The 22,623-nt window shown below is 41.2% G+C and overlaps 2 protein-coding genes across 4 annotated transcripts; one reads left to right on the top strand and one right to left on the bottom strand.

Annotated features, from left to right (window-relative positions):
• The first annotated feature begins 653 nt into the window (after positions 1 to 653).
• Positions 654 to 8,950, top strand: cgrrf1 (cell growth regulator with ring finger domain 1). 3 transcript variants are annotated; one of them, XM_013264591.3, is made up of 6 exons: positions 654 to 755; positions 2,946 to 3,082; positions 3,403 to 3,580; positions 5,145 to 5,292; positions 5,698 to 5,805; positions 7,935 to 8,950. In XM_013264591.3, the coding sequence occupies exons 2-6, from the start codon at positions 3,022 to 3,024 to the stop codon at positions 8,241 to 8,243; spliced, it is 804 nt and encodes a 267-aa protein (XP_013120045.1). In that variant the 5' UTR covers positions 654 to 755; positions 2,946 to 3,021; the 3' UTR covers positions 8,244 to 8,950. The 3 variants fall into 3 exon arrangements, with proteins under 3 accessions (XP_013120045.1, XP_013120044.1, XP_013120043.1); XM_013264590.3 differs by having other exon boundaries at positions 707 to 801; XM_013264589.3 differs by having other exon boundaries at positions 728 to 958.
• Positions 8,951 to 10,194: 1,244 nt separating this feature from the next.
• psmc6 (proteasome 26S subunit, ATPase 6) lies at positions 10,195 to 18,589 on the bottom strand. The gene is made up of 14 exons (XM_003456017.5): positions 18,418 to 18,589; positions 17,935 to 18,014; positions 17,465 to 17,504; positions 17,185 to 17,237; positions 16,794 to 16,861; positions 15,162 to 15,276; positions 14,892 to 14,979; positions 13,968 to 14,029; positions 13,759 to 13,882; positions 13,367 to 13,428; positions 12,119 to 12,239; positions 11,955 to 12,035; positions 11,604 to 11,675; positions 10,195 to 11,524 (listed from the first exon to the last, which is right to left on the bottom strand). Exons 1-14 carry the CDS (start codon positions 18,500 to 18,502, stop codon positions 11,406 to 11,408), a joined length of 1,170 nt encoding a protein of 389 aa, XP_003456065.1. The 5' UTR covers positions 18,503 to 18,589; the 3' UTR covers positions 10,195 to 11,405.
• Positions 18,590 to 22,623: the final 4,034 nt, after the last annotated feature.

Below are 22,623 nucleotides of genomic sequence, written 5' to 3'. Positions count from 1 at the left end.
GGACTTGAGGTTTATGAGTTGGTGTGAAAAAGTTTTCACCCCCTTCCTGATCTCATTTTTTTGGTGTTTTTGTCACACTTAAAAGTTTTAGATGATCAAACGAATTTAAATATTAGAGAAAGATAACACAAGTAAACACAAAATGCAGTATTCCATTATGATTTTTATTGCTTCTCCTGTCATAAATCACAGGGCCAGACTCACTTTCTAAAAGTACTCTTATCCCTCCTTAGCATGAACGGAAAATGCAGTTAACATTTACATGACATGCGCAACTTTATTGCTACTTTGTTGTTATTTTCGTGAATGGTCCGTCACAATGAATTATGGGACGGCGTTTTCTCCTCCCCTTTCATAAAGGGTGCTCCAGTGTATCCTCTGCTGAAGGAAGTGCTGATGCTTCTTTTCTTAGTATTTGGAGAATAGGAACAGCTCTTACTTACTATGACAGCCACAGAGATACTTCTGGGAGTGAAAGTTATCAGGCTATCTTATTGTTTAAAACTATGGAAGAGGATTAGGGTCACTGGGGAAAAAAAATAAAAGTGGGCACGTCTTTTTTCCCAGAATTCTGAGAAAAAGGTTAGGTTTCTGCCTTTTTTCTCAAATTTCTTTTTTCTGAAATTCTCTCAAATTTTTGTGATATTTCACTCCACACCAGTTGGAGGCGGTAATGCACCACTTTGCTGTTTGCTAACCACCAATAAATAATAAAAACAAAAAAGAAGAAGAAGCTACTTCCGGGTCACGTCTCGGTGAGAACACTTGCTAAGCAGGATGGATTATTGGAATAAACCGAAGGTGTTATATGAGTTTTTTTAAATAAACACGCTTATTCTTGAAGCTGGTGTGAAATGGCAGGGGTGTTTCTAGCCACACTCTACGAGTACTCTCCGCTCTTTTATATTAGTGTGGTGTCGCTTTGTTTCGTTGTAACCGCGGCTATGGTCCTCGGCTGGTAAGTTGTATTTAGCTAATACAGTTAGCCACACTTTGATATATAATTTACATTCGTTGTCACCACACAGGTACCCTTCGATTTTATATATTAACGACTTGAATGTGGCCTTCATAATATAACAGAGCATGTAGGTCAGGCGCAGCGTGCTGTAAGGGTCTATCAATCATCCTGCTTATTTTGGGCTGAACAAAATGCTGCATTCACCTTTAATCAAAGTAATCCATTTTTTACAGTCCATTAATTTTCACGATTTCAGAACTAAGTGGAGAAACTATCATAATTAAAAATCTGAGTTTAGTATCGTTCACATTGATGCTTTAATCACATTGTTTACAGTCACTAATGACTACCTTAAGACTGGAACCGACGGGCAGTAACAAATACTGATTTTCTTCCTCGGTGATGCTGCCAGACAATCATAGCTTCTGCACTGTGCTGGTCACTGAGCAATCAATCTGGGACTTCTGGGCTTTGTTATGATGTTTGTGTTCTGGTGATTTGGGTGAGCTTGATGGGTGTAAAAAATGTTCTTACCACACTACCTGGCGTTTGGTTTCCGGGTCCCATCGGGGTGCACTTTAGGGCTGTGGGTATTGTGAAGATTACTAGAACAACCTCACAAATGTGCACACATACGCGCACACACACAAAGAGGTGAAAAAAATAATGGGCTAGTGATGTTTCAAAATAATATTCGTTGTCAGAGGCCTCGACCTGTAGATGATAGTAAATATGACATGTGAGTTTAGTAGCGCGGCTCACCATTTAATTCTTTTCTGAGCCCCCGCCCAAAGGAGAAAAAAATAAATAAAATCAATGTACAGGAGTTTGGCGTGGTTGTCTTTTCTTTTTCTGTCCAGGTGGGTTATTATCGAGTGCTGTGAGCAGTGATGTGTCAGCAGTGACCACACCTCTGTGGTCTTCCAGGTTTTCTGGTTGCCACATGTAGTGAAGTTCTTACCTACAGTGACATCCTCTGTGCAGTGTCACTGGTTACTGCCTTCGCACTCTTGGATGTTTATGTGGTCTCTCCGAGGGGCTTCACTCAGTGTGCCTAAAGTAGAAGTGCTAAGGCTGCATCCTCTGTTTGTCATTGGCTTACTGTGCTTCAGTGTGGTATGTAAGCAGGTACCAGCATAATGGAAAGATGATCAGGTGGGGTCAGGGGCTTGCCTTGTACGCATGTTGGTGGTTTGTGTACACCAAGAGTCCAGCATGTTCACCCCTCTGGTTTTAAAGTCGTTGTATTGCTTGAACTTGGGGAGCACAGTCTTGAACCTGTTGTGGTTAAAATCCCCTCCAATCACTTCATAGCTGTCAAGGTGTTTAGGTAGAAGCCCACTGTTGCCGTCGTGTAGTCCTCCAAGTGCCTAATTAGAAATAGCCTTAGCACCGGGAGCAGTGTAAACAATGGCAGTGATAATAATGGTAAATGGCTGGCATTTCACACTGAGGAACTCCACCATCTGTCATTTTTTCTCCTTAACAATTGGTTTGTCTCCCTCTGAAGTTTTTGCTGATTATCTGAATTTGTTTCATTTTGCAACCTAATAATTACCTGTTATTCTTGAATATGCTATTCTTTGAAATGCACATGCAACACTTTGTTGTATCTGGTTAGCTGATGAAGAAATAACAAATTGCTCATATGACCTCCATTTAAAGCTAAAAAATTTTGGGTCTCTGTATAAAGAACTGTAATTCCTCAATGCATTACTTTTGTTCAATCCTTTTACAATAAAGTTCAGAATCTGCACATGAGTTGGATTTTTGATTGTTGATAATTGGTTGTAGAAACATTTCCAGGCATAACTGTATCATGTTCTAGACTACAGTCAACATAGTAGCAGTTAATTCAGAAGAGCATGTTTCTACACAGCCAGCCAGTGTGTGCACCCCTCTGCATTTAATCGATTTGATTTAGATTTAAGCGAGAACACCACCAGGCCGAAAGACTCTGCTTACTCTCGCCCCTTTTCTGTAGGTTTGGCTTTGACGTTCCAGTTATACTTCGCAGCTATGATGAGCAAGAGCCCAGCTTACCAGCCGCTGAGAAACAGATGGTTCAGGTGACCAATCCCTTCGCCCTAGAGTTGGGTTCTGGATCAGCAAGTGTTATTGGTGAGAAAGGGTTAGGAATGAAATAATGCTGTTACTGGGAAAAGGTATTTTTTTGGCCTAAAAGTATGAGTGGATGTGAAACTTCCATGCCTGCATCCAGAAACGTCTATTAACCCTCCTTTTCTAGTGTGTTTCCAGAGGATGGTGTCCAGCTGAATGTACTAAATAGAAAATACTGTAAATCTATTTACTGCAGAGAGAATGTTTCTGTGTAGTCTATATAATAATCAATTTGATTTGTGGTCTGCTGTTCAATGGAAAGAACTCTAAATGGTGATGCTGTGGAACACTGAACCTTTTTCTGTTTTTGTTGTGTTCAGATGGTGTGCTGGTGAGACCTTGTTGTCTTGAGTCCTGTGTCCTGAGCTGTTTCTGGGGCTGTGAGGTCAGTACCCTACAAGGAGTGCTACATGCCCACCAGCATGGCATGATGCTCAGCACCCACCAGCATTTCCAGGAAGCCCTGAACCTTCACTACTACTATTGCCAGAAATTCCAGTATCCTATTTATTGCTAACCAAGTGTCTCAGTGGTATGCCTCTGCCAAACAGTTTAGACTTGATCTTTGACCTGTGAGATCTAAAATTGTGTTGTTCAGTCCAGCTGGAGTGTGTTCGAAATTTGAAGAAATTTCTTCTTTCTTTTTTCACACTGTCTGTCAGTCTGTCGCTCCCCTCTTCCTTCACTCCTGAAGGAAACCCAGAGACACCTAAAGGACAAGTTGCTGCCCCAAGTAGGGGAGTACTTGGGGCGGCAACTCGTCCTTGACCCAGGGTGGGCTTTCCACCCTTTTCTGGCCTCAGATTTAGAATTGGAGATTTTTATTCCTGCCATTTCAAACTCTGCTGTGAACCACTCTAGTGCAAGCTGGTGGCCACCACCACCTGATGAAGCCAACAGAACCACATCATCTAAAAAAAGCAGAGATGAGGCTGAGGCTACCAAAGTGGAAGCCTTCCGGCACCTGAATATCCCTAGAGCTTCTGTCCATAAAAATTTATTATGAACAGAATCAGTGACAAAGAGCCCTAGCGGAGTGCAACACCTACCATAAATGAGTCCGACTTATTGCTGCAACGCTGGTCTAATGTTCCACGACCAGGACAAACACCACACTGTTCCTCATATAGCCTAAGGTTCAACTAATGGACAAATTGTCCTTTCCAGTATCCTGGAAAAGATCTTCTCAGGGAGACTAAGGGGTGTGATCCCCTGTAGTTGGAGCACACCCTCTGGTCCTCTGGTGGGTGCCTCTTCTTAAAGATGGGAATCACCACCCCAGTCTACCATTCCAGAGGCACTGCCCCAGATCTCCACAAAGTGTGATTTATTTAGAAGTCTAATTACAAAACACCACTTGCATTCAGACTCGACACCACTCGGCTGATCTTCCCTATCACACCCCTGTAATCGATGTCATTGCCCACATGAGCTTTGAAGTCTCCCAGTAGTACGACAGAATAACCAGATGAACCTACACCCACTCAGTGACTTCAGGAAAGCTGGATACTCTCAACTGTCTTTGGGCACATAAGCGGAAATGACAGTCAGGAACTGGTCCTCGACCTGAAGGTACAGGGAAGCAGCATCCATTGGCGTTAAAAAAACCAAATATACTGTCAGCCTTCTGAGGGGATACAAGAATTTCCACTCCTGCCTGTTGCCTCTCACAGAGGGCAACTCCAAACTGTAACAGAGTCCAGCCCCTCTCTAGGAGACTGATTCCAGAGCCCAAGCTGTGCATTGAAGTGAGCCCGACTATATCTAGTCAGTATCGCTCAACCTTACGCACTAGCTCAGGCTGTTCCATGTCGCAGCAGCCAGCCTTGATAGCCGGGCATCCGATTGCTAGAGCCTGCGCCCCTGCCCTCTGCCTGAAATTTCGTCTGGTCACATTCTTGTGCCACTAGCAGCAAAGTTTGTGTTATTAGTCATCAGTCAAAGCAATCATTTCTAACATTTCCGCTCTTTGACTCATTGAGCTTCATGTCTGCCTTTATGAAGGAAGACATGAAGCATGTCTTCATGTCTCCTGCCGTTAGTGTCTTTGACCTTCTCTCAGTATCAGCAGTGAAGATAGAGCAGAGCGGCACACACAGATCCCCGCTGATCAGGGCATCACCGATTTTGGACCACTGCCAAGACAGCGCTACCCTCTCGTGGCTGTGCTGACCCTGGAAGAGGCACAAGACAGACACTTGAACGACATTGTGAGTTTAATCATTTAATTTATTTATTTTATAAAGATCTCCAATTTGTCTTAAGGCTCTTTATACTGTGAAGAGGAAACCCACACAGGAAGGCCCCAACTGGGATTTGAACCAGGAACCTTCTTGCTGTAAAGCAACACTATACCACCTTGCCTTCACTCAGGGTAACAGTGTGGTCAAAATGAAGAGGGGAGTGGGGGTAGAAAAAGTGGGCAGTGCATCATGAGAGCTCCCCGAGCATTCTGATCCAACCCTAACGATGAGCTTTATCTAATAAGAAAACTTAAAGTGTGTCAAACTGGGAGCAGCCATCAGTCAGAGATCAGCAACACTCACAGTGAGTTAAAACAGTGCAGATTTACATGGTGAACTGGTAGAAGTGATTGTAAATGTTTTCTCTTTCAGGTGGCTAGTGTCATAGTTATTCATGTTCCTGATGACAAATACAAGCTTTCTGCACGGATTCTCTTCCAGTACCTCCTCACTTCACAAGGGAGCATGTACGAGTTAAAGGTTGGTCACATCTTTTTCTGTGTGCATTGCTGCTCAGTAATAATAATAATACTAATAATAATAATACATTTGAATATAAGTACACCATTAAATGTCAAAATCACAGTATGCATAAAATAACATAAAAAGGTCAATTTTTTTTGTACATTCTGATGTCAGTTTCCCTTTGCTGTCATTTCCAAGTCCATATGTTGATACTATTATTGTTATTAGTATTATTCCTTATCATGAGACTATTGTTATTCTTTCAGAGGGGTTTGTAGTTATGACTTCATTTCCCACTGAAGCATAAATCCCTAGTGACTCCTGGATTCTCCTGTGTCAGTGCAGCCAGCCAGCAATCACTTATGCTTAAAAGGCCAAGAGTGAAAGCGGACAGTCTTTCCTTGGTGTTCACCATTAGGGTCATTGCTGCAGCCACAGTCAGCACAACAAAAAAGCAGCTTTTTCACTTTACCAACAATACTACATCAGGAGGTTGGTTACTATTCTGTAGTGGCGCTAGGGCGGGGCAGTATGGCCAAAAATATTTATCATGATATAAATTTGAAAATTTGCGATAACGATATAACTGACGATATAATTGACGTGAGACAAAATACTTTACAACTCCACAACTTTATTAGTGCAAAAAAACCCCCATCAATGTATTTTCACTTAAACAAGCAGCTGTTTTTTATGTGCATTAAAGCTATATAAAAATTTAACAGTGCAAATGCAAATTCCTTGCTGACAGTTTAACCAAAAGGCATTTCCAGTGGAAATTGGCCGACATTTCATACACACACAATACGGTAATATTATGTTAAAGCACAGTACGTATCGCTGCGCGAGGCTCCTGCCTACGATACTCGTAATGCTCCGACAATCCATCAAGCGGTGCGGCTTCGTAGCTTAGCAAAGTCATACTAAAACATTTTTTTGACAGATTTTTGAGTGGCGTGTACCACATAAAATCGGTTCGAGGTCACTAAGCACAACCAGAATTCATACATAAGGCGCACCGGATTATGAGGGGCACTGTCGATTTTTCTGAAAATCAAAGGATTGATTTTAAGTGTGCCTTATTTTCCAAAAAACACGGTAATAACAACGGCCCGCTTGCATGCTCTACCAAAAATTGTGCTTTGGTGTGTATCGGACGGACGAAAGCTAAACCAGTTCCACATCACAGAAGTTGCACCATTTCTACAAACCAGTTATGGTTCACCTGTTTCATTCAACGATCCGCTTTCGCCCTTCTCATTCTCCATTGCCACCACGCTTTTTCCGCCACGTGTGTATGAAAACAAAGTCACTGCGCATGCACGTTTTGCCCATATTATATCATGATATTTCATTGTCTTATCATTGCCTAACATTATACCAGTATTACCCTGAATGGTATGCCCTAAGTGGTGCATTATGGCTCTACAAACTTTGGGTTTAAACAGTTATTTCAAGGTTAATCTTAAATGTGACAGTTTTTTTAGGGCAAGACTCCATGTGGTAAATTAAGTTTCCTTCATGCAGTGTTTCCTGGCCTCTGTAATGTGTGCCAGGAAAATGCATCAGGATGTGGTGACGTGTCAGTCAGGAACGAAATGCGTCTCTTTGAAGTCAACGATGGGACCAAGAGCTTTTTTCTTCTTTGTTTTATGTAGTTACATTTATTTAGTTGTTTGATTGTCTTTTATTGTTTCACTGTAAATAATTCAAAGTTTATAATCATGGATTGTATATTTTTGTCAAACTGAGATGGATGTTTGTTTTTGTACTTTAATAAGTCATATAAATAATAAACATTAGCCATTAATTATACACATCATTTTACTTAAGTTTAGGTAATAAATTAACTAACAAAACCTCTGACGAGCTGGTTAGAAACCAAAAGAGTGGATTCTCTTAGTAGAGCTAGAATTCCCGTCACTTGCAGGATGAACACTCAGTTGAATTCACTGACTCTTCTTGCAGTTCTCACACTGATGCAGATTACTGCAGATGCCTCTCAGGCAGATCTTGTGGCTTTAGACTAGGAAAATGTTACATATTTTGTGTCGTCTCTGTCAGTGTGAAAAATATCCAGTTTGCCAAGCACTTAGGTTTTTCCTAAATTGCTGTAACAAGGCCCCATCTCTTGTCTCCTGCAGCCTCTTTTCATGTCTGCTGACAGCGGGGGGATGTCTGGGTCTGCTGATCCGGGCCACACTTCCACACCCAGTGACACTGAGTGCGAGGATCAGATCCCAGTGATGGAGGAGGAGGAGGAGGGCTGGTCAGAGGGGACGCAGGGCAGAGACTGTGTGGTGTGTCAGAATGCAGCAGTGAACAGGGTGCTGCTGCCCTGCAGACACGCCTGCATGTGTGACAGCTGCGTGTCCTTCTTCCAGCACTGCCCCATCTGTAGAGCCTTTGTCCAGGAGTCATTTGCGCTGACACAGAGCACTGACTGTCAGTGAACTGGTGAACATGATAGAAGAGATGACTACAAGGATCTGTCGCCTGTGTGACAGGTGTTTTGGTTAGCAGCAGATCAGACCTGTCTGTGCTCCTTTAAGGTCTGGTGGCTTTCTTTAAAACATTCTCCAGGACTTTACAGCATTACCCAACCTCTGCAGTGCTTCAGCCAACCTCTGGAATAGTTTCTACGAGAGTGACGCTGCCTCCACCATAGATGGAAGGATGTTCTTGGGTTGTTCTGCAGTACTTTTGTTACACTAAACAGTTCCTTATGTTCACTCAGTCCTTCAGCAAACAGTAGTGTTCACAGTAATATTGTGTTGTTTTCTGGCTGCTCTTGCTGAAAGTGGCATCACTGTGACCGCTTATGTTGTGGTTGTTACTCACAAAAGTAATGGATTAGATATTACTTGATAATCTTCCTAAAAGTAATACAGTATATTACTTATATTCACCGCTTTTGTGTTACTCCATAATTGTCTTATAGTTACCAGTTAATAATTTAAAGCTACAGGCTACAGTTCTGCACAACATGTTTACGAGCTGTTGTACTTTTTACATATGAACACAAAACCAGCCCAGAGTGATGGCCGGGGTGATTGTACAGTAGAAACAGGTGGAAGTGGAAGCTACAAGGTTATTGTTGGCTTTGTTTTTCTTGTCCTTTAATTCAATAAAAAGATTGTCCAGACCTGCACTCGTCAAAGCTGTCAATCTCTCGAGCTGATTCAGCTGACTGTAGTGTGAGCATGCAGGGTAAAAAAAAAAAACTGAGAGCCATAGTGATGTAAATAATAACATAATTGTAATTAATTACTAAACATGATGACTAAAAACATGGAACCTGGTTACAGTAACTTGTTACATCACTGCTTACCAGAGTTTAGTTTCACTGTTGATGCTCATTAACTAAACTCTGGAACATTGTCCAGATACATCTTCTGAGTTCCGTGTCAAACTACACAGCAAAACTTTGATGCATTAGAAGGAACAGCACTTTCACTCCTATGATAATACCCAACTTTATCTATCCATGATAATTAAACTGCAGGTGTTTCTGTAAGACTTAAAGACCTAATGACCTCTAATTTCTTGTTTGCATACTCTGGATGCCATTATCATATCAAACGTAGACTGAGCCCATGTTTGACGTTTGTTTTTATATTTTCACTCAGTGTTTTATTTACAGCATGTTTTAAGTGATGATATAATGGGGGTATAGGTTTTATATGAGCAGTGTGCAGCCTGCTGTACTCAAATCAGTGCGTTGCATGGTCACAGGAACATGCGTGTATTAATTTGGTGATTTATTAAATGTATGAATGTTATACTTGATTCTAATTTGCCGCTGAGTCTCTTACACTGATGGAAATAATGCAGATAACACACATCATGAACACTCGTTCACCCAATCGCATTCATTCCACTTTGACCTGCGACAAACTGAAGCGTTCATCTCTTTTACAACAGTGTTGCGTTTGACTGCTATATTTTTATGTTCTTTACGATGCAGATTTTCCCATCTCTGGAATAGTTGGCAGTAATAAGGATGATTTCATGTTGGAGAACACAGATATGACCATTCGATTACTTTGATGTTGCCGACACTTTCATGTGCCCGTGCTGGGAAACCCTGGGTTAACTTAGAGCTCCTAACTGTTTATCCTGGTACCAGTGTTGGGGTCAGCGATTCCAGATAATGGAAAGATATCCTGGATATGCCGTCCTCGCTCCATGGTGTACAGGGCTCTGAGGCAGCAGCTGGACTGCCTGTTTAGCCTCATGATTAATGTTCACAATAAAATATTAGTCTGTTTGTGTTTCACTAACAAGCCTGGTACATTTAAACCAAACAGTTACTACATGACGGAAACACCAGTGTTATCCATTTTAATAAAGTTTATGCGTGTATACACAGGTCACGCTGATTATTGAACAAAAACTCAAGGATCAGATGTTAATCAGATTTATTTGCTCTCTCCTCCTTTAACATGTTTTTAATGTTAGTTATAATTCAGAATTGGTGACTGAAATGAGCATGACACATACGAACATCATGAGAGAAAGACTCGATAGTTTAGTTAGTTTCTATGTTTGTTGTTGGCGCTGAGAAACGCCCACTGAAAGGCCAAAGCAATGGTGTTGACTGGATCAGCGTTAACCTCGCCCCCTGGCTGTGATTGGTGAGGCTGACTGATAAAATTAATTCATGAATTGTCCCTCCTGGCCCTCCATAGACACCCTCTCTACTTTTATAAATAAAGCAGAGTTAGGACAGGATCCATTTACACTCCAATAGGTCTCAGCTGCTGGAGGCTTCCCATGATGCACCAAGTGTTTCTTCTTCAATTACTGTGTGTTTACACAACACTCTGCATTAGTTACTCATTAGTTATTATTATTCTCTGGCTCTCTTCCTTTCCCTTCACCCTCAACTAGTGGCAACAGATGGTCTGCTGGAGGTTTCTTCCTGTTAAAAAGGAGCTGTTCCTTCCCATTTTCACCATGTGCTTGTTCAGAGGGGAATCATCTGATTGTTGGGTTTTTTGTATTATTGTGAGGTCTTTATAATCAATATTAAAGAGCCAACTGTTGTTGTGCTTTGGCGCTATATAAATAACACTAAATTAAATCAAGTAGGACCTTTACCATGGATCCATAAAGTTTGGTCCATATTATTCAGTCCCAGTTGCTGCCATCTTAAAATATGCATTTCAAAGGTTAATATCACCCTTCTAGATAAAAATCAGAGACTGGTTGAAAAATTGGACACCTCCTGTGGTCATCTGTGGATGCGATTAGTTAACAGGAGCATGTTTTCGTCAAATTTCCATTTCAGTTGTGGATAATTAAGAAGAAAACTGAATGATGGAAATAAAACACACAGCTTCAGCAACAGTTGTATTTGTGGACATAAAGCCGTTTTATATAAGTGTGGATTATAAGACAGAGCCTCTTTCATGTGGTGTAAACACTGAGGCAGTTCGACTAATAAGTGGAAACAGAAGGTAACGTCACTATGAAAGTCACTTTTGGCATCTGGAAGGTGGAGGGATTTTTTTTTTTTTTCATTTTTCTTTTAATACCGCTTCCCAACAAACAAACTTTAACACAGCAAATCCATGACAGGGGAATAAAAAATAAAGAAAAGGACAGACAAGTTATACAGGTTTGTAGTCCAGCTTAGACTCGAGCTTCTTTGAGTCCGCCACCTTCCTCACGGCCTTCATAAAGTCCTCCTGAGTTACGTATTCACGGTCTGAGCGGATGGCAAATAACCCTGAAAACATACACAGGGCCATGTGAGAGAAGAGCTTCTCAGAGCTCACCATAGATCTTATAAGAAATGATCATCTGACCTGCTTCTGTGCACACGTTTCTCAGGTCAGCTCCATTGAAACCATCTGACAGCTTCACAATGGCTTCAAAATCTGAAAGTAATCATAGAGGTAGATCCGTGAAAATGGAAAGGTCACGTGTCGGTTATTCTGCAACAAATACACTAACAAAAGCCTTCAAAGAACAGAGATAAGTCACGAGTAGGCAGCAAAGAGGAAAGCAACTTGTTGTTCATCTGAGGGATTTTTGTCAAGTTAACATGCTGAAACTTCCAGGCAGAACACCTAAATGAGCAAACTACCAAAGTAACACCGAGTCCGTTTGACATTTGGATAAGTGCAGCAGGACTGAGGTGATGCATGTCTACTCACCTATTTCTCCATGCTTGGTGATAGGACTGGAGTGAATCTTAAGGATGTCAAGACGAGCCTGCTCATTGGGCAGTTCAATGTCTGAGGAAGAGACAAAGGAAAGTGGTTTTCTTGCGTGGGCTCACTTAGAGCTGACAGAGAAGCTGAACAGGAGAAGTTCTTACGAATTTTGCGGTCCAGTCTGCCAGGCCGCAGCAGGGCAGGGTCGAGAGTGTCAGGTCTGTTGGTGGCCATGATCATCTTGACTCTGTGCAATGTGTCGAAGCCGTCCATCTGATTCAAGAGCTGAAAACACACAGACATGTCATGTATTTTGTGCGATTAAGCATCTGTCCACTGCAACAGCAACCATGTTACTGGTGACTACAAAAGTCACGTTAAAAACAACAAATGTTTGGAAAGGTTTGCTTCATATGAACAACCGACATACTGACGTGATGTCTTATTGACTAAACAGACCCAGTACAGACGTTCGAACAGCGTGTTGTGCTGTTAATGTCTGTTATAATAACAACAGATGGGTGGGGTGGGGGGCTGCGTCAGGAAGGGCATCTAGGGTGAGTTGATGTGCCGCTTGTGAGCAGCCAAAAGCATTTTTAATCTCACAGACTCAGAGAATCGGGATGCTTTTATTGCTCATGTTAGGATCACAGACGTTCTCTCTTACAATACTGTAACCACACAACTTAACTTTCAGGTAAACTTGTCTCCTGTATAGAAAAATGGTGTGGTATGTGGATAGCATAGTGAGTACCAGCCTGGAAATTCGGAGTACTTCTGATTCATGTCACACACGGCAGAACAAAAGTGGAGTGGCTGTAGCTCAGAAGGGAAAGCAGGCGAGACACTAGCCAGAATATATATAATATAGAAAGCACTTAAACATGTGCTTGAAGTGCTTGTATCCATGGGCGAATGAGGCACGGTGTATAAGCACCAGTCCATTTACAAAGCTTTGCATCAATTTGATGGAGATTTTGTGTGTGAGCTTATTTCTCGTGCAGGGTAAAAACATGCCTCCTTAGTCACTAAGGCTCAATTATACTTTAATTTGTACTTTGCAGTCAAATTCATTTGGTTTAGTGTGTTTCTTACTGTATGTGTTTCTTACTGTCACTATGTGACTGCAGAGTTACAATAAACTGATAACTGGCAGTTATTATTGGCAGGGACTGATACAGCTAAGGACACCCTCCAAGTACAATACAATTCTGTAATATGGAAAATGAAGTCCAATAAAATGTTTTTTAGTTTTTATAAAGGCACCTAAGCTGGACACTTGGGGTATTGAGCACCTTCTGGATGCAACATGAAAGCATGACTCAAAACAGGCGATCACACTGTTCCATATTTGTGGTTTATATCCAATCAACAAAGAGGGCTGCTGAGTGGTGTTTTGGTGCTTCTGTTACCTCCATCAAAGTCCTCTGAATCTCTCTGTCAGCTGAGGTTCCCTCTGAGAAACGTCGGCCACCTACGGGGAATAACACCAGTATCTCAAGCACCCTTCTAACAATTTCACTGTGAATAAACATTCAGTACACAACTCTTAGCTGAATGAACTTTGTGCTTGCTGTGTCAGTATCGAAGCTCACACCTGTGACATGGCTTTAAAAAGTACTTCAGTTTCATGCAAACTGGAGACGAGCAGCAAAATAAAAAGACAGCTCCTGTTTTTACTATGTCTTAACTTTAAGTATGATTTGAATTTTGGAAATGCGGCTTTACTACTTTAACAAAAGAATTTCCCAAATATGGGATAAAGCATTTTCTATCCTTCTCTGTAGAGCTGATGCTTACTTACCAATGGCATCAATCTCATCCATGAAGATGATGCATGGCTGGTGGTCCCTGGCATAGTTGAACATTTCTCTGATCAGCCTGGCACTCTCACCAATGTACTTGTCCACAATGGAGCTGGACACCACCTACAGCAGCCACACAGACACACAATAAGCTGAGTGACTGTGTCCGAGTGTGGCAGTACACTCTGATGGAGCTGCTGAGACTCACCTTCAGGAAATTGCAGTCCAGTTGACTGGCCACAGCTCTAGCAAGAAGAGTTTTCCCAGTGCCTGTTTCACAACAAATCATCACTGATCTTTAGAAGTACTGGTGGTATGGATTTCAAAATACTACATCGTGTTCTACTCGATTTATCACATTCACAGACTTGAGTGTCCATGCCAACCACCTGTCTTCCTGACAACAACACCCCCACCAGGCTTTTACAGCTGATTATATTACGCTCCCAATGAAGAATCAGTGGAAAAAATCATTGCACCCATAAAACAAACATATCATGGATTTATGATGAAGCCTATTTGTGTATTCCCACCATGCGTTAAGTGAAAATTGGTGTGATTACATCAGTTCAAGAAGGTGTATTGAAACCAAGACAAGACTCACAGTATTTCAGCTTAGGCAACAATTTGCTCCACACTGCATCGAAGTGTGATTAGAGCGTGTGGCCTTTAATGTGTACAGCACTTTGGGTTGTACTGACAACCCAAAGCTAGCTGGAGCTGTATGTTCAAAGTCACTTTCAGCATATGAAAAACAATGAAGAACTCTAATTGTGATTAAAAGCAGGTGTACTTGAAACACTACAGTGACAAATGGGTAAAATTCAGCTTATTCAGCTTCACTTTAACATAAAGACAAGAAGAAAAACAGAAGACTCTTTGGACTAAAGTGAGTGAAATCACAGGATTTCTTGGCAAGTTGTGAAAACATTGTATTCTAACTGGATCCTAGCTGTTAGATGTACTCTTCGTTGTGCCATTGGCCATTAGGAAGAAATATTCATAGGTTTATGAATGTTTAAGAGAATAAAGCATTGTATTGTAGGGTCTACCTTACAACATAAAGCGCCTTGAGGCAATTGTTGTTGTGATTTGGCGCTGTAGTGTGAAAACACCAGGAAATGACAGTTACCTGGGGGCCCATACAGCAGACAGCCTTTAGGAGGAATGATGCCAACTCTCTGAAAAAGCTCAGGGTTGGTCAGTGGGAGCTCAATCACCTGCAGAAAAACAGCAGCAGCGCCATTATTGTGGACTCATTTAAATATATATAAAGTAAAACAATGACTCTAGTGAAGGTGAAATCATACAAACAGAATGTAGTGAAACACTGGAGCCAGTCACACTAAGATAAATAATGCAGAGCACACAAGAGCTGAGGAGGACTTCATTTTTGTTGTACCTCTCTCAGCTCACGGATCTGTTCAGACAAGCCTCCGATCTCAGAATAGGAGACACTGCCAGGGTCCTCATGGGACATGTTGTATACCAGGGGGTCCACCTCTCTGGGCAGGTACCTGTGAAAAAAAAAAAAAAAAAAAACAGGCCACACATACACTAAATCATCACATAAGCCAAGTTCAGGAAGCTTCCTTTTTATTATGTTTGCAGATGACACCACCCCGGTGGGCTTCATCACAAAGGGGGATGAGGCTGCTGACAGAGTGGTGTGAAGCCAACAACCTGCTTCTAAACACCTCAAAAACCAAGAAGGTCCTCGTCGTAAAACTGCAGGGGATTATACCCTCTCTACATACATGGAGACTGGGTAGAGACGATTACTGGGAGTTGCGATCATACATGATCTCTCATGGTTGGAGAATACACGGGCGATGGCAGTGAAGGTGATGCACCATATGCACTTTGTGCCAATCCTCAGTAAAAAGAGACTGAACCAGAAGCTGCTTGTGTACTTACTTACAGCATCTCAGTGTGGTACAGTGGAAGCAGCAGAGCGTCATAAACACAGCACAGAGGATCGTCAGATGCTCTCTGCCTCCCCTTCCTGGAGGAGATCGCCAATTCCAGATGCAGAAGAGCAAAAATCATCCTGAAAGACTCCTCCCACCCAGCTCCTATCTGTTCAGCTTAATGCCTTCAGTCAAGCCCTACAGGTCGATGAAAGCCCGCACAACTAGTATGAAAATTATTTATTTTATATTGATGTTTAAAGGGAGCTGCAACTGTGATTTCATGTCATATAATGCCAATAAAGCAAACCCATATGGAGTTTCCCCACTGCAGCAGACTTATTAATTCAGAGATGTAAAAGTAAACAAACCTGTGTGCTGTGATAAATCTATTGTTTATTAATCAGTGCTGAGGGCCGTACTACAAAGCAGGAGAGCACTTTGTTGAAATTTCAGTCATAGCTTTCCTGTGTCATCAAAGCAGCTCTCTTTTTTCCTGGCTGAATTACCATGGTAGCTTATTCTGAATAACAACCTGATAAAAGATGCTGTGTTCTGAGTTTGGGTTTTTGGGAAGCTCCACATTTCCTGGGATCTGCTCGAGCCACTCGCCAGGTTTGGGGGTCACTAGCTTGAGTGCTCCGATAACCACGTGCTCTAGGACCACTGTTGCCTTCACCCTCCACATCTTATTGAGCACCTCTCTCAGCCCTTAGTACTTCTTGAGCTTTTTGTGTTCCTTCTTCCTGAGGTTGTTATCACTACAGCCACCTTCCTCTGCTTGTCCACTACTATGGTAATGGTAATACTGTTGGTTAGCCACCACCAGCCATCACCATCCACTGGGTCGTATTCCGTTTTGACCTCTGGACTTCCAGGTCACACTCGGGACAGATGTTTCTGTATACTATGCCAGCCACTTGGTTATGGTGTTCCAATGTTTGCCCTGCCTGCTAGCATCTTGCACCCTGCTGTTATGTGCTGGATCTCACTGCTTCTTTACACAGCCTGCACCTGGGGTCTTACCTGGTGTGTTAGACCCCAGCCTCTATAAACCTTTTTCTTAGTGCTGTGAGACACGATCCTGGTGAACCAATTCAAAGTAGTCATCATATCCACCTTACCTCATGATAGTAAGCGTAGTCATGTCCAGAGCCACTCTGGTCCCTGGCTTCAGCTGGGATTTGTCCAACTGGAATGAAAAAGATTAGAGTTTACATTTTATACAGTCAAGTCAGCATTTTTTGAGAAAGTTTCATTCTAAAAATGACATAACTCAGTGCTGAATAATGGAGTACTTCCAGCTGATTTACAACATTGTGCACAAAGAAACAGACATACATTGGTACAGAGTCTTTTGTAAACCTATTTTTATTTCCTCATCATTGTCAAATGATGAAAATCAAATGATTTATCACTCAAAGCTCTCAGATGTGATTACAGAGGGCTTCCAAACCCCAAAGAAAATTCTGCATTACAAGACAGCACAAACACTAGAATGTGATCAACCCTTACCTGCCTGCGACATCCAACCACATATCGGGGTCCATTGGTAGCCTTTACAATGACTGTAATTAAGGAGCAAAGAACAGATGACTTCAGTCAACAAACAAACAAACCACACACCTGAGTTTAACACCGTAACACAAGTCACAGATTCACATTTGCTATTTCCATTGATTACCAGGCTTCAACACAGGTGTTGCATAATGAGCCTGACAGTAGAAGACTAAAGAGATGTATAAAATTATTCAGCCTTTTCTACCTTTGCTATATATGGGAATGTATGACTTACATTTCTCCTCAGTGAGTTGTTTGAGCACTTCTCCAACAATCTGCAGGGAAGACACATAGTTAGCTAATAAAGAATACATCAGGTCGCTTCTGTTTGTGTTGACATTAGCTTTGTGTACTACAGCCTCACTATTAGTTCTTTAACTGGGACACAAAGGAGAAAAGGAGAAAAGAAAAATCACTTTTTTGACATTGTCTGCTGTTACAGTTTCTCACCTATAGCAGCTTAGTCAGCTGAAAGTGTTCAGCGCTGTAGAGCATTGGTGGAAACTGCTTGTTTCTAGCTGTTGACTTACAACAGCCAGAAATATTGCACACCTAATTACACTAACTGGCTTCAGATTTCTGTCATCAGATAACAAGTGAATGGTCTTCTGTTTGCATTGATTGAGTGTGAATGCACTGATGTACAACGTTAACCTTCAGTCTTTAGTTGAAGCCAAATGATTAATTTCCGCACGGTATATTTACCTGACCGACGCTTTGGAGAGCCTTGAGATCATTCTCTGATTTCTCGTACTGTTTGGTCTGTTCTCGCAGCTGCTCTCTCACTGGAAAACAACGGACAGCCAACATGTTTCATACACACACTAAGAGCTAACTGGAACATTTTGTTACAGCTAATGCTCGCATCAACGTGAAATCAGAAGTTAGCTTTACTTATAGCTCTTGATAACGTTAATAAATAATGACATCACATTCTTAGATTAACTGGCCTTAAAATATGAATTATCCAATGAACGGACGAACTGTATCACTGTCGTGTTTATACACCTAAGCTGGTAGCGAGAGCCGGTAGCCTCCATACATTTCCACCGAGAAGCTAACTGCATGACAAAGCACTAGCTAGCTGGTATGCTAATCAATGCTGGCTGTCCATCTACAAGTAAACAGTCAACTAAACAACACAAATTTCTAGCACGCCGCAAATATTAGTGTTAAATAATCCCTTACATTCTTTTAGTCGCCCATCAACTTCTTTGTGTTCCAGCAATTTTTTCCTGTAGTCCTGCAGCGCTTTTTCTCTAGTGTCCGCCATGACGCCCCGCTGAATGATGGGAAAATGCGGTGTCGCTCCACTGTTGGTGCGTTCGCTTACCTCAGTCGGATGCCGAAATTTCGCGCTCCGTGATGTTGCTGTTCGCTGGGATTGATATTTACACACACACACACACACACACACACACACACACACACGATTCGATTCAATCCTGTTTTATTTATATGGCCCCAAATCCCATCAACAGTTGCCTCAAGTTGCTCGCGATTCTGGATTTAACAAGAGAAGCCAATATATGCTCTATTTCCAGCTCCTGTCAGTGCTCTCTCTATAGCACACACAAACACAACACAATAAGACTGTTAGTTTGTGTTTTTCCATATTTTTTGTCTTTCACGAGTGTCTTGTTTATTAGTGTTCCTCTCATATCTATCCCCCTATCATTTTTTCTTTTTTTATCCTGCCTGTTAGCTCTAGCATTGCTGTATTACAAATGTATTTTTATGTACTGTAAACAATAAATAAAATGAATGAATGAATAAAAGATAAAAGCTCAACTTGGAATAAGTTTGGCACAACGGTGCATTCAGATCATATCCTGATTTTAAACCATAGGTTGAAAGAGATTGAAGTACCCCTGACTCACCTGTCATAATATCTGAGAGAGGGTAAAATAACTCAACATCCAGCCCTTTTATGTTTGTTGTGATGCAACGTGCTAAAACAGAGTTTATTCATACATGCTTTTGTTAATAATAAATTATATTTATCCTTAATCAAAGATATAGTGAAAGTATAATTCCACTTGATATGATGAATGAGGAAAACAGTTTGAGTAATGAAAATGTCTGTTGTAATGTCTGGATTTTGCATGTAGATGTGATTCAGCTTTGACTTTGGTAAATGGACTGATTCTTATATAGCGCTTTTCTACTCTCCCTCAGTCAAAGCGCTTTATATAATATGTCACATTCACCCATGTCACTTTCTTCTATGCTTTAAGTACTTTCTATCTAAGCACACATGCATCAGAGAGCAACTTTGGGTTAATATGTTGCCCAAGGATACTTGGCATGCAGACTGGGGCAGCCAGGGATCAAACCACCAACCTTCCGATTAGCAGGTGACTTGCAGCAAAGCAGATTATTGCTTGTGTGTGGCTGCAGGAATGTGAAAAGATAAAAAATGTATCTCCAGCCCATCCTCATACATGATTCTAAATCAGAGAAGCACTATTATGTATGTAGTCATTGTTAAGCACTGAATCATTATTTATATGTGATTTTGCTGATAGTTAATCATGCTTAATTGATTAATACTGATCATAACAGGTATAAGTTTAATCGATATATTTTTCTGCTGCCTGTCAGTTTAGACATACAACACATATAATGTAATAAATGAAATAACACTAATAGAAATGAATAAATAAACAAGAGGAGCCTATAGAGAATTTACAGAGCTCATCTTAGAAAAAGATGAATGTGTTTGGTACAACAGTGCATTGAGATTATAATTGTGATTGCCAAAAAAGGTCAAAATTTAATATGACCACCTTCAACACAACCTGAACTGTCTAAGGCAGAGGTCCCAAAGTGGGGGGCCGGGCGCCCCCTGGAGGCAAGGGGTATGAATAAAAAAAATTAAAATAAAGAACGCTTGGACACTGCTAGCATAATGCACAGGTTTTTGACGGGCTCCCACATAAACGCAAAGCAGAAGATGAAGCATCGCCAAGTATGTTGAGAAAATATGATGAAGCATATCTTGCCTTTGGCTTCACCTGTACAATGGCCAAGGTAGGTCTCCCCGACAGAATTAGTTTCCCCTGCGTCGGGAGCACGCGCTGGGCTGTCCAAATCATGGACAAACAGTATCCCACATTCTTGATTTTTAGTTCACAAACACTTCTTATAATGAATAACTACTCCTGACATTTTGGAGATGTTGGCTCTTTATACAGTAAAGTTACAGTGGGATACAAATAATATCAGGCTGATCCTGCCACAATTTGTTCCCCCTGTCCAAATCACAGACAAACAGTATCCCACAGTTGTTTATGTTTTTGAACCCATTTTTCACAGAGAGGCATTTTATGACAAATGTATTGATAGCAATGTTGAATATTATTACACGGGGGAAAAAAACAACTGCATGTAAAATAATTACACCCTGACGCCTCTGCTTTTCTAAATGGAGGGACAGTAACTGCGTCTGTATTTGTAAGCGTGTAAAAACTGCAGATAATAAGATTAACAGTAACAGTATTTTGTCTCTATCCGCCATTGTAGAAATTTATCTCATGTAAACAATAACGTGGCGTACAGCGTGACGTGAAAAAAGGCACATACTTTGACGTTGCGTGACGAACTCCGTGTTCCTCGTCCACACCACGTAAACGCAAAAACTGAGTGATTCGAAACGCAGTTTACGTGTTGACAGAAGGTCCAAGCGCACAGAAAAAGCTGCGTTTTCAAAAATACATGTGTAGGTGTGGACGTAGCATAAAAGAGTTAGTAGTTCATTTTATTGCTAAAATGTGCGAAGATTTTCTTGTGAAGCAAAGGGAGGCCTAGCAAAAAAAAAGTTTGGGAATCACTGGTCTAAGGCAAGGTTTCTTGTAATTTCCTTAAGCAGTCAGGAATCGTTGTCCGGGGTTCCTGATGTATGATCCCACACTGTTTCAGTAATACTGATGGCCAACCCATGCCTCATAGTCTTGTATTTGTTTTTTTCTATCCACGTATGCTTTTACTGCATTGCCAGTGTCTTTGACATTGTTGTTATTGCGGAAATTAAAGCCAATCAAATGTTTTCCAGATGGTATTTCATGGTCCACCGTCTTCCTCCATACAAACTGATAATATTTAAAATTTTCACTCCAGTTGTTATGTAATTTTGCATATATTGGCCTTCTCTCGCCGTTTCCCTTTCTAAATGATTTTTTCCTTACAGCCCCTTCCACTGAGACCATTTCTCAATAGGCCTAAGCAAACAGTAGATGAATCAACTAGAGGGACCAGTGCATCTCTTAGGTCCTAAATCAAATCTTTGCTGGAATTTTTTCCCCATTTCTTAGGGATATGACTTTCAGATACTGTTCATCTTCTCTGGATAGTCTTTTAGGCCTGACACTCTTGTGTCGTTTACTTGTCCAGTTTCCTAAAAATTTCAAGAACATAATGCAAACTATGCTGAGATAAGTTTTCAGCTAATAGCTCACTGGGATTCACAGTGTTGGTGCAAAAATACTATACTTATCAGACTTTGTTATCGTTGGTATGGAGTCCATCATATTATCCCCAGTCACTCAGACTAGCATAGCATGTAATTTTCATTATCTTATGATTTACAGTTTAATCCAGCGCAGGTATAACAAGTTTTAAACTGTAGATCTGTTCAGAATTTAAGTCTTTGAATGATCCAGAAACAGATAGAGTCAGATCAGGAGAACCCAGCAGCAGATTCACCTCTGAGGGAGTAAATGAACACATCAGCAAGAGGCCAGCATTAAAACTTCTGAAACTATGTTGTTTCTATATTTTCCAAAGATTTAGAGAAGAGTTTGTGGGATTCAGTGGAAGAAATCTGTGCTGTTGGTCAAGCTGGCCCATAAGAGGAAGCACCCATGGCAGAAGAAGAAAAGCCAAATTAGACAAAATGTACTTCTGCAAACAGTATGACTGTAATTTAAACCTAAATTGTTAGCATTTTCAAGATTCCTCATGAGTAAAACTGTGAGGATGTGCTCAGTCATCGTGACACTTACACATATAGAAGTATAACATTGTCATTTTGTGAAAAGGCATCAATTTTTTGTTTAACTCTGTAAACCATGACTCACTACACTACTTAGATTACTTTTTGTCAGTTTACTTCAAAGACTGGTAGTTCACTGGCTGTAGTTTGTTTTGTTCACAAGGTGCAAAAGGTTGCATCATCTAAATGCATGTAATGATTTACAGGGATAAAACAAGTGGACTCAAGCAGTAGAGCCAGATAGCGAATGAGGCATGAAACAATAGTTACAAAGCTTTATTCAGTCAAGAGAAATATATGAGCAGGATTAACCTGGGCAAGAGGCTGAGCTTGCTGGGGAAATGGGAACAGTCAGTGAGGAACCGTGCAAGATCTAAGCGAGTGAGGAGTTAGATCAGGTG

The sequence above is a fragment of the Oreochromis niloticus genome, linkage group LG15 (assembly GCF_001858045.2).
Source record: "Oreochromis niloticus isolate F11D_XX linkage group LG15, O_niloticus_UMD_NMBU, whole genome shotgun sequence".
Taxonomy (NCBI): Eukaryota; Metazoa; Chordata; class Actinopteri; order Cichliformes; family Cichlidae; genus Oreochromis; species Oreochromis niloticus.
The sequence above is the reverse complement of the archived record's forward strand: the minus strand, read 5'-3'. Positions and strand labels throughout refer to the sequence as shown.

Excerpts from the sequence above, each read along its gene's own strand:
- cgrrf1 (XM_013264589.3), top strand. The coding sequence starts at position 855 with ATGGCAGGGGTGTTTCTAGCCACACTCTACGAGTACTCTCCGCTCTTT. Across the intron at positions 3,083-3,402 it reads TGGATCAGCAAGTGTTATTG|ATGGTGTGCTGGTGAGACCT; the intron begins GTGAGAAAGGGT and ends TGTTGTGTTCAG. Across the intron at positions 3,581-5,144 it reads TACTATTGCCAGAAATTCCA|TATCAGCAGTGAAGATAGAG; the intron begins GTATCCTATTTA and ends ACCTTCTCTCAG.
- psmc6 (XM_003456017.5), bottom strand. The coding sequence starts at position 18,502 with ATGGCGGACACTAGAGAAAAAGCGCTGCAGGACTACAGGAAAAAATTG. Across the intron at positions 13,883-13,967 it reads TGGACTGCAATTTCCTGAAG|GTGGTGTCCAGCTCCATTGT; the intron begins GTGAGTCTCAGC and ends TGGCTGCTGTAG. Across the intron at positions 12,036-12,118 it reads CAGACTGGACCGCAAAATTC|ACATTGAACTGCCCAATGAG; the intron begins GTAAGAACTTCT and ends TCTCTTCCTCAG.